Source organism: Phascolarctos cinereus, unplaced genomic scaffold (assembly GCF_003287225.1).
Source record: "Phascolarctos cinereus isolate Bilbo 61053 unplaced genomic scaffold, phaCin_HiC Scaffold_1;HRSCAF=81, whole genome shotgun sequence".
NCBI classification, from domain to species: Eukaryota; Metazoa; Chordata; class Mammalia; order Diprotodontia; family Phascolarctidae; genus Phascolarctos; species Phascolarctos cinereus.
The window spans coordinates 57,053,749-57,065,783 of record NW_027555514.1 but is presented as its reverse complement, the minus strand read 5'-3'; the positions used below and the strand labels follow the sequence as shown (position 1 = coordinate 57,065,783).

At 38.1% G+C, this 12,035-nt stretch overlaps 1 protein-coding gene across 1 annotated transcript in view; it reads right to left on the bottom strand.

Annotated features, from left to right (window-relative positions):
- MALRD1 (MAM and LDL receptor class A domain containing 1) overlaps positions 1-12,035 on the bottom strand; it is an 844,925-nt gene that overhangs the window by 250,289 nt on the left and 582,601 nt on the right. Inside the window, 1 exon segment of the mRNA XM_020966909.2 lies at positions 1,175-1,303. Within this exon segment, the coding sequence (XP_020822568.2) occupies positions 1,175-1,303 (129 nt within the window).

The following is a 12,035-nucleotide window of genomic DNA, read 5'->3' as shown; positions in this document are numbered from 1 at the left end:
AAGAAACCCTGCTTGACCTAAAGATGGTTAAGCTCATTTGGAATCTCTTTCTCATAAAGATTTACAATTTGGAGATGAATGGGCAATCTGTTATTCCTGGTCTGAGTGAAAGTATGTCAAAATAACCTGAATGGAAGGAAAGTTTTGGGAATCGTAATACCATAGAACTGTAGTTAGAAGGGATCTAACTAGAATTCTAGTCCAAACCATTTCATTTAATAGAAAAGGAGATTAAAGCCCAGGGAGGCTAAGTCACAGTCTCACAAATAATAAGCCTTAGAAATAGAATGTGGGCCTAAGTTCTCTGAATCTAGACCCAATGTTCTTTCCACTTTATCATGATGATCTAATTATTCTTTATAGTTTTATTTTTTTAACTTGCCCCATTGGGCACTAAGATTAATATGAATTTTTTAAGAAATCATTTAAGAGTATGTTGCTGTCGGTCATTTCTCACTCTTCAGTACCCCATTTGGGGCTTTCTTGGCAGAAATGCTGGAGAGGTTTGCCATTTACTTCTCCAGCTCATTTTACAGATGAAGAAACTGAGGCACATGGGGTTAACTGACTTTCCCAGGGTCATGTAGCTATCAAATCTGAGGCCAGATTTGCCCAAAACTTGGGAAAATGAGTTTTCCTGGCTCTATGCCCCACACTCTATCCACTGAGCCACCTAGCTGTCCCTTAAGATGATTTAAGTATGTTCAACAACAACAATTAAGGAACTCTAAGTAGATCTTTCTTTTTGACTCTCTAACAAGACATAATACCCTATTTAATAATACATGCTAGCTAATATGTTATTTAGCCACTCTCCTAAACATTTGTTCTGGTTGAAAAACATTTGGTTTAGTACACATAAATAGAAACAATGAAGAAGAAGAAAAATCTAGTGTTTTTTTTTTCCAATGGCTATCCAGCCTTTTGCAGGCTTCATTCAACTGCCTCAGTTCAAACAGTTAAGATTTGGTATCAATAGAACGTAGCTGGTGCTCCTTATATGGTAAATAGCTGAAGCTGACATATAGTGGGGTTGTGGAAAATCTTTTGGTTTGTCCAAGCCCATAAGGAAGCTGCAAGGTTATAACAATTATGTGAATCCCTTCAGACTGTGTTATTTCTTATTGTGATCATACATTTTATATAAGTGATTAAGCTGGAGAGAAGTACTCACTGCAATCAGCTTCATCAGACCTATCCATGCAGTTAGGTTTGTAGTCACAAACTAGATGGTATTCAATACACTTCTTGTCTTGACACAGGAAATCTGTAGCTTCTGAGCAGACCTCAGAATACTCTCCAACTGAAATCAAGAGGATATTCAAGTCAATAGGATAGAGATAAGAAAAAGGATAAGGACAGGGATGAGGAAAGGACTTAGGATTTCATCAGTATAGGGAAATCCTGGATGAGGATGAGGAACTATCCTCTTTTGATTCAAGTGTGCAATTTATGATCTTAGAGCATAGACCAGGCTAGGGGATTCAGAAGTGAAGTGATTTTTCCAGGACCGTATTGACATGTGACAGAGATGGGATGTGAACCCAGGTCTTTCTAACTCTCAGGACAAGTCTCTATCCAGTATATTTGGATACCTCTGACAACTGTTTAAGTCAATTAATTAAATCAAAGTATACTCCTTCTCACGGGATTACAGTATCATGTTTACTATGTGCTAGACATAGTACTACGTGCTTTACAAATATTATTTCATTTGATCCTCACAACAACCCTGTGAAGTAGGTACTGTTGTTATCCCCCTTTTATAACAGAGGAAACCGAGGAAAAAAGAGGATAAGTGGCTTGCCCAGGGTAACAGAGCTAGTAACTCTGTGAGGCTAAATTTTAAGTCACATCTTCTTGACTCTGAGTCCACTATACTACCTAGGGATATCTGAAATCATTTAGTCTAACTCCCTCATTTACAGATGAAGAAACTGAAGCCCAATGTCAAACAGGTAAAAAGGAACACAGATGGTATTCAAACCCAGGCCCTCCGACTTCATTTCAGCATTTTGATTTTGCTTGAATAACATATTATGCACAGTTACTAAAAGAAGCTGATATGAGTAACAGGTTATTCCAACCTATTCTCTTTTTCATAGTTTCTTCCTGCTACTGTATTGATCATGATCAACTTAATGCATGTTATAAATTATTTTTACTGATGTCTCTGTTTTTTACATAACTAAAATCTCCCATTATCCCTTCTTCTCCCAGAGAAACATCCTATATAACAAGTGGTATTTTTATTTATTTATTTATATTTTTCAAAGCAGATATTAATTTATTAAAATGAAATAAACACAATATTCAGTTCTTGGTCCAATCTGACCTGTTTTTAGTACTACCATCCTCACAAAAAGATAAATAAGTGCTCTTTCTGAAGACCTTCCTATCATGGACACAGTCCTTCTTCATAAGAAAATGATAACATTTTGATAAGTATTTTTTGCAATTTTTAAAATTAATTTATTTTGAATTATCAACAATCACTTCAATAAGTTTTTGAGTTTTAAATTTTTCTCCCCCTCCTTCCCCACCTTCTTCCCAAGATGGCATGCAATCTGATATAGACTATATATATACGTTCCTAATAAACATATTTTCACATTAGTGATATTGTAAGTAAGAATTAAAACTAATGGGAGGAACCACCAGAAAGAGGAAACAAAATACAACAGAAGAAAAAAATAGCAAATAGTGTGCTTTGATCTGCATTCAAAATCCATAATTCTTTCTTCAGATATGGATAGAATTTTCCATCATGAGAACTCTGGAGATGTCTTAGATCCTTGTATTGCTGAGAAGGGTTAAGTCTATCAATATTAGTCATCGCACATGTGGCTGTTACTATGTACAACATTCTCCTGGTTCTTCTCACTTTACTCTGCATCAGACCATACAAGTCTTTCCAGGTTTTTCTGAAGTCAGCCTATTCATCATTTCTTGTAGCACAATAGTATTCCATTACATTCATATACCACAACTTGTTCAGCCATCCGCAATTGATGGGCATCCTCTCAATTTCCAATTCTTTGCCACCACAAAAAGAGCTGCTATAAATATTTTTTTACATGTGGGTCCTTTTCCCATCTGTATGATTGCTTTGGGGTACAGCCCTAGAAGTCCCATTGCTGGGTCAAAGGGTATGTACATTTTTATAGCCCTTTGGGTATAGTTCCAAATTGCTCTCCAAAATGGTTGGATCATTTCACAACTCCACCCACAATGCATTAGTGTTCCAATTTTCCCACATCTTCTCCAACATTTATAATTTTCTTGTTTTGTCATGTGGGCCAATCTTATAAGTGTGATGTGATACCTCAGAGTTGTTTTGATTCGCATTTTTCTAATCAATAGTGGTTTAGAGCATTTTTTCAGATGACTATAGATGGCTTTAATTTCTTCATCTGAGAACTGCTTGTTCATATTCTTTGACCATTTATCAGTTGGGGAATGACTTGAGTTCTTATAAATTTGACTTAATTCTCTAAATATTTTAGAAATGAGGTCCTTATCAGAGAGACTGGTTGTAAAAATTCTTTCCCAATTTTCTACTTTCCTTCTAATCTTGGTTGCCTTGGCTTCATTTGTGCAAAAACTTTTCAATTTAATGTAATCAAAGTCATCCATTTTACATTTCTTAATATTCTCTATCTCTTGTTTGGTCATGAATTCTTCTGTTCTCCATAAATCTGATGGGTAAACTATTCCTTGTTCTCCCATTTTGCTTACAGTATCAGCCTTTATATCTAAATCATGAACCCATTTTGACTTTATTTTGGTATATGGTATGAGATTTTGATCTACGCCTAGTTTCTGCCATACTCTTTTCCAGTTTTCCCAGCAGTTTTTGTCAAAGAGTGGGTTTTTATCCCAGAAGCTGGGGTCTTTGGGCTTATCAAATAATAGATTACTATAGTCATTGACTACTGTTGGACAAGTATTTTTAAAGACAAAAAAAGAAAGAGGAAAAATCAACATAGGTAAATCAATACATTGAACAGATTTGAAAATAGTGCAATGAACAATACTCATGGATGTCACACCTCTGCCAAGAGCTGGGGTGGACATGTCTTCTTATGTTTAAGTTAATATGAGTTAACGTTTTAAAAAATTACTATAACTATTCTTCTACTCAGTTGGACAGACATGTGGAATCAGTCACGTAGTAGATAAAAGGGAAGATGGAGTACTAAGCTTAGTCTTTCATACTACCACCTTTCCTCCTGAGTCTTTGCTAATTTATATCACATTGGCATAACCCAAATGTCATTAATGAGATTCCTCTTGTAGGTCAAATGCTGGCCTCATTATTTAGTCATGTGTTTGTGTTCCACAGTGCAATTCTATTGGTTCTACCTATCTTTCCCTTTCTTCTTCTCCTATGCAGCTGTGTATTGAGTACATGGTGGGTGACAGCAATTAATAAAGTATTAATTGAATTATATGCTTAGGATCCTTCGTAGGTGCCACGGAAGGGCGAAGGGATAAAAACACTGTAATAAAAGTTCAAAGACTTGATTCAATAACAAGGCAGGGCTTCCCTATAATCCTTGCTAAAGACCATGTCATGGACAGAGTATTAAACTGGGTATCAAAAGGCCTGGACTTGATTCCTAGTTCTGTCAAAGTCTAAGAATAGATTAATTTTTAACAAATCACTTTCCCTCTCTGGGTCTCCCATTGTTTGTTTGTAAAATGACAGGGGTAGAATGTGTTGGAAAAACCAGGATCCAAAAGATCTGTAGAAGCCAGAACATTGTGCCAAATCTAATGAGTGGGAAATTTAATAATAAAAAAATAAGACGAGCTTTACATTTGGATTCAAAAAAGCTGTGTCTCAAGATCAAAATAGAATTACGAGGCTATAGTTTGCAACAAAAATATCTGGAGGTTTTAGGGGAAAGTGAGCACATTATGAGTCAAAAGTTATCCTGACAGCCAAAACACTAGTGTGATTGTGGGTTGCATTGAGAGAGATAAAACGTCTAGGAATAATGAGCCAATAATCCTGTTGTACCCTTCCCTGGACAGACTGCAACCAGGATATGGTATTCAGTTGTGGTAATCACATTTTAGGACAGAGAATGACAAGCTTGAGAATGCCCAGAAGAGGGTGAGCAGAATGGTCATGGCAGATGAAGATCAGTTTTAGAAAATCAGGATGTTCAATTTGGACAAGAGAAGAGAAGGAAAAGTGGGAGGGAGGAGGGTGTGAAGAAACATTTAGCATTTAGCACAGTACCAAGAAAAGAGTAATTGGCTAGCAGAGAGCTGTCTTCAAGGATCTGTTATATGAAAGAGGGATTAAGTCTGATTTTACCCAGAAGGTAGCAACAGGTGGACATCGCAAAGAGGGCAAATTTAGACCCACTGAAAGGAAAAACATTATAATAAATAGAACTACTAAAAAGTGGGAGGGGAAGTAGTGCTTTGTGAAGGAGTGGACTCCTACATCGGACACCTTTAGACAAACACTGCACAAACCTTGTTGAGTATGATGTAGGCAGTTTTATTTATCAGGTCTGGGTTGGACCAGCTCTTCTCTACTGAAACCTCTTGTATGTATTTGGTAATTGTGAGTACATATTTTCCAACTTCCTTCTTATCCTCAGACTAAATGGATGTCGATTCCAAAACCTTGCAAGTCAGCTAGATGACAACCTATTTAGGTCTTGCTATGATTATAACCAAAACAAAGTAAATCTCTCATATATGTACATGTAATTGTGATGATTCCAGTGACTCAACAGTCCCTTTGGATAAGGGAAATGCTTTAGGCAATAGGAACTATCCTTAAAATTTTTTTTTCATATACAAAACAAGGATTTTTTTTTGACAATCTTAGGACTTGAAGTATTCTGTGGTAGGCAAGATGGATGTCCTGAGCTCTCCATCATGACACCAATATTGAATGATGCATCATGTTCTATTGCTGGATCCTATAATTCACTAAAAGTGTTACAAATGGACCCCTTTCCTTCTAAAATGTCATTTGCAATCTTTTTCTCTTTTTTTTCTTTCTGTAATCCTTATAAAGCATAGATTTTACAGATGATAGAATTGGGTCAGAGAGAGGTAAAAAGATATGAAAGGTCACAAAGTGAGAGTAAGTTTTCTATCACAGTACAAGCAACTCACAAAAACATTAAATACATCAGAATTTCAAAGTGACTTCCATTTAAAATATGTGCTTTATTAACTTCAACAAATTAATGAAGTCCAGCAATATTTCCTCCATATAGGTAATTATTATCCTGAAGTGGAGAGGCCTGGGGCAAGGAGAGCTTTGGCCAAGGTTGGACAAGGTGCAAAGTGTTCATTTAGAGAAAGGTTGATGACTGAAGTGTATTTTCCTAAGTACTGGATTCTTTCCCAGGATATACTAAGGAAAACAGCTCAGTTCCCAGAAATCCCCTACAAATAGCATTTCATCTAAATAAGGAAGTGCAAGGCATAGCAACTGAAGCATCACCAAGAATTCAAACTGGGAGCACCACGAAAATAAAGAACTCAAGGTGCACGTGTTCGGTTAGGACTCTTGCCACATACTTTATAATTAACACCAATGTGAAATGTGCAGTTAACTCAGGGCAGCAAGGTGACCTGATTTCATATGAACATCTCTGTATTTAAGAGTATCTATGCCCTAGGAAGGAAAGTCGCACAATTACCCTGGAGGAGGGGAATTGAGGCCAATTTGAGTAATCTTTTCTTTGGCTCTTTTAAATATGCCTAAAGCAGAATATTTCACTAATGTTGCTCAGACTAAACCTCCCCAGTAAATGTGGAACCAAGAGAACACTCACTGAAAGAATTTAAAAAGCAATGATGCTAATGGACTGAAGCAAGAAGAGAAATATTTCTTGCTTCAAATAACATTAAATCTTGGGTGAGGAAATGTCCCAGGGCAGCTGGATGATACAGTGAATAGAGCGCTGGGTCTGGAGTCACGAAAACCTGATTCCAAACCCAACTTTGGATTCTTACCAGCTCTGTAACCCCAGGCAAGTCATTTAACCACCGTCAGCCTCAGTTTCCTCATTTATAACATGGGGATAATAGCACCTGTACCCCAGAATTATCAATGAAGATCACATGAGATAACTTTAATGCACTCTGTACCATGCCTAGCATATAATAAGTGCCATATAAATATTATTATTATTAATTATTATTACCTAGAGAGTTCTCTAAAGCCCAGAGAATCAGACACACCCAGGGTTACACAGCTAATACGTGTGAGAGATGGGATTTATCCTTGAGGTTGTCTCTCTTCAGTATGCAATCCTGCCTCTCCCATTGGCTCCCTGAGGATCCACTTTTCCAAGTGTATTGCTTAGGCCTCTGATTGTGATGGTCTGGACTTCAAACAGTGTTGGGGCAGGGGACCTTTCTCCCTTCTCCACTTCTTCACCTCAGCTGTGCTGGTTGTCCATCCCCACAAAGCAGTGAGTCCATTGGACTGCCAGTGAATCCGCAAATTCTCAGGCATCTTTTCTGTTTTGTGTTTCATTCTCTGAGCAAAGGCGATCAATCTGTAAACACTCTTTTTTGCACTTAGCACCTTTTATTTTGTATTATAGGTATCAATGTTGTTTTGGTTTCAAGGGAGCTAGAGAAAGGTCTTCCAAAGACTGGGGAGACACTGAGTAGAAGATTTATGGGGAGAGGAGGACAGTGCATAGAACCAAAAGGCATAGAGGGCTGTGATCTTCACTTTTTGAGGGAAATAAGCACAATCACTGAGATAAGAAATCCATCAAAATAGCTAAGAGTTAACATCTTTTTCTCCAACCAGACTGTAAGCTCTATGAGGACAGGGATTATCTTATCTAATATTTGTATCTCCACGTGTGCCTAGCAGAGTACTCGGCAAACTGTAACTACTCAATTTGTTTCGCCAAATAACAAATCATTCAAGGAAGGAAATAGAGGTAGAAAAAGCAAGGAGGAGCTTGCGGGTCAGTTATATTAAGGAAAGCCTGGGAGTAGAGAGACCAGCTCATAAACTGGTACAGTAATTCAGGCAGACTCTAATTCAAGTCTGGCCAATGAGGCTGATGATGATAATGGCTCAGAAGGCCAGTGGACAAATTGTCATTAGGACCTGTTTGAATCTCGTCATTTCTCTCACCACAGCATCTCTTGGATATGACTCCTTCACTACACTTTCAAAGACATTGAGCCAGCTCAGGGTCTTATCACTTCTTTCCTAGAATATTGTAACATTCTCCCAATTGGCCTCATCATTTCACATCCTTTCCAGATAACTGCCAAACGGATTTTCCTAACGCACGGGTCAAAGGATGACACTGCTATTCCATGACTTTTAATGGTTCCTTATTATCTCTGAGATAAAATATGAACTCATCATTTTATCATTCAAAACCTTCCATAATGCGGCCCAAACCTACCTTTCTAGCGTTATTACATATTTTTCCCCTTCACTTACACTATGAACCTGGACAATCACCTTCCTACAGTTCCTCAGATGTAACATTCCATCTCTCATCTCTATGCCTTCAAACTAGCTGAGATGCATTCTTTACCTCCACTTTCCAGTATCTTGAGATTCCTGAACTCAGGCATCACCTCCTACAAGAAGCCTTTCCTGATCTTCCAGCTAATAGTGCCTCCTCCAAAACTTACTTATCTGATATCAATTTCATACAAACACATTGTGATAGGACCAGGAGTCTCCTGACTTAGCTTTCCTGATCCTGATACAGCTTCCTTCTCCCACACACAACCTGACTGACCTCAGTTTCCCTAATGCAGCTTCCTAGTCTGAGGGCATAGAAGGTTCTAGTTGCATGTAGTTGGGGTCTCTCAGACTTGGTAGATTCTTGAGACCATGTAAGTGACGAATGATTGACCGGTTAGATGATGTTTCCAAAAGGAAACCAGGGAGGCCACGGCCAGTGAAGCTAAGTACTATGGCATCTTTGTGCCATATCCTGGATGTGTTAAGGCAAAGTAAACCAAGTCCTTTATGAGTGCCCCATTTTGTCTCAACATTGGACTTGAATTAAGAGGATACTGAACTAAAAACCAGACCTACAAAATACACACACACACACACACACACACACACACACACACACACACACACACAGAGTATCTCCTTTGTTAAATTATAACCTCTAAAAGAACAAGGACTGATTTTCTTTTGGGTTTGTATCCTCAGAAACTTGCACAGTTTCTGGCACATAGTAGGTACTTAAAAAATGTCTGTTGATTGAATGTAGAAGATAAAGAGTCAAATAAACTCGAGGATTACAAGCCTAGGTGTCAGACTCTATTCACCAGGAGCTGATGTTAATATTCACTTTCTGAATTTCTTACTTCAGACAGCTGCCTCAATTTACATGGCTGCCTAAGCACTAGCCCAACCCAGATGTCACTGACTTCTGCCATAGGAAAAAAAAAAAAAACAAAGAAAAAATCTAGAAGCAGAAGAAACTTTTTAATGATCCACACTGGGCTGTGAGCACCATCAAGATACATTCTTCATTTTTTTAATATTACTTAATATTTATTTGTGGAATAAATGAAGGGCCACACCCAAGGACCTAGAAGGCCACATGTGTCCTCAGAGCCATAGGTTCCTGCCCCATATGCTTCTGTCTCCCATTCCTATTGGCTTCCTTTGTAGAGTATAATCTCCTCCAGGTCAAGGGCTATTTAGCCTTTGTATTTGCCTTGTACGCTCAGTAGGGGCCATCTCCCAACGTCCTGATCTATACCTGGCCACTGGACCCAGATGGCTCCAGAGGAGAAAGTGAGGCTAGTGACCTTGAACAGTCCTACCTCGCTTAAATGCAATTCACTTTCAAGCCATGGCATCATCTTCCTGATATCACGGTCCTCTTTGAGAACAAAGGACAAACAGCAAGTATACTCAGTACCTATAAACAATGTCTGGTGCGTGGTAGGCATTTAACATATGCTTTTTGATTGGTTGATTCCCTGGCCTGTGATGATTTGCCATGGTCCCTGAAATTCCCTGGAGCCTGACCCCCTCTTAGGGTCCCATCTCCTAGATTATCTGATATTCCTCTGTCCCTGACTTCCTCTTCCAGTGCTGCACCCAAGCCTACACAGATTCCTAATGTCCTGTGGACCTTTCAGCCTCCTTGTCAATTTTGTTGCTACCCATGGATGGGCTCTTTCAGATAGATGTGACTGCTCAATTTGCTGCTCCTTTATTCCATTCCCAGCCCTTGGCATTTGTCAGGCACTTCGACTGCCAGCTTCCTACCCTGACCAATGACTCAGACGACTGCTGCAGGTAGACAGGACCTCTTTAGGGACACTGACAACAATATCATTGCCAACATACTAATTGAGAAATTTCAGCATGAGACATAAAGAAAACAAGATTTGTGTAAGTGGGAAGTTACAGTTCTCTAAATATACTTGAAAAAATACCACAAATAGTAGCTTTTAGAGAAAAATAAAAGGAACAAATGTCTTCCAGATTCTGCCCATCAATCTAAAGGTCTCAAGCCACACAGGTTATATATGGGGTTGCTCTTCTTATTTTCTAGGATTTAACTTTATTCATTTCCTCTTGGCTCCTATTCCTGCTTAAATCTGAACAACTGAAGCAGGGAGGGCATGTGAAAAGTTCATTTATGGCACTGTAAGCAGAAAAACACCATAATCCCAAATAAATATCAGTATGAGGGGGAAAAAACCCAACAAATTCCACATTGCAAATAGCATCTATTATAATATGAGCAATACAGAAAGATAAAAAAAAATGAACATGCATACAACAGATTAAGCAGCTGGGGAGACATTTAAATATATTGGGGAGACAATGGTAGGGCCAAGTTGGAAAGCACTTCCTAGGAGAGTAGATAAATCTAACATTTCAAAAAGGGAAGGGACAAACATTTATTAACTACCTGATATGCACTGGGTACCATGTTAAGTCCTTTACAAAAACTTTTTTTATTTGATACTTACAATAGCCCTATAAGGTAGATGTTATGATCCCCAATTTAAAGAAGAGGAAACTGAGGCAAACAGAGGGTAAATGATTTGTCCAATCTCACACAGCTAGTAAAAGAACTGAAACTACATAAAAACAATCAGTTGTTATTGTTCTAGGACATGGAAATGGGTTAAAATATAGCTCTAAAATCTATGAATCTCACTAGACTGTAAATAATTGAATTAATATGCAAATTGTTTACAGCAGAGGAAATGTGGTCTACTTTTGGCCATGAAATATCCCAGTGAAAGTGAGATAGAAGATCTGTTCATCAAGTAGCCCACAATTATTCTTTGCTAGAAAAGAGAATGGAGTATGACTTCACTCTTGGGATTATCCCATCAAAGTTATTCCAGGGAGGCAGCATGATATGATGGAAGATGTGGGTTCAAATGCAAACTCTGGCTCTTGCTATACGACAATGAGCAAATCATTCGAAATCACCCAGCCTCATTTTCCTCAACTGAAAAATGGTGACTATAAAACCTATAATGTGAAAAAAAAAGTGAGGAAGAACAGACAAAAACTTTTTTTTTCCCCAGGAAGGGCTTGGATCAAGCCTTGTCTCGGATTCATACAAATTATATGATTATGGCTAATCGTTTAACCTTTCAGTGGCTCTGGCAACTCTCTAAGGTGAGAAGTTTTAAATGATTTGGTGGCTTGCATTATTGAAGGTAGTTTCAACACTGGGAATTCCCCAATCAGATAAAATCATGGGCTCACAATCAAAATCTGTGGCACCTATCTCAAACAGATGGAATTGTGAGTGTAAAACAAGAATGCACATGGCCAATTTTACAAACTTCAAAGCATTGCATACATGACAGTTAATATCATTACTTTAAGATTTGTAAGCATGCAGGAACAGAATTTGGAGGTAAGAGCATATGTAAAAGTTGTTGTGAACATGTAGGAAAAGCTAAAAAGTTTGACTTTGGCCTTGTTTTGTGTGGTAGATGTGAAAATAGAAAGAGCTGAACCCCAAAGTTGCAGGGGGGCATTAGCATTTGTGTAATTGCTG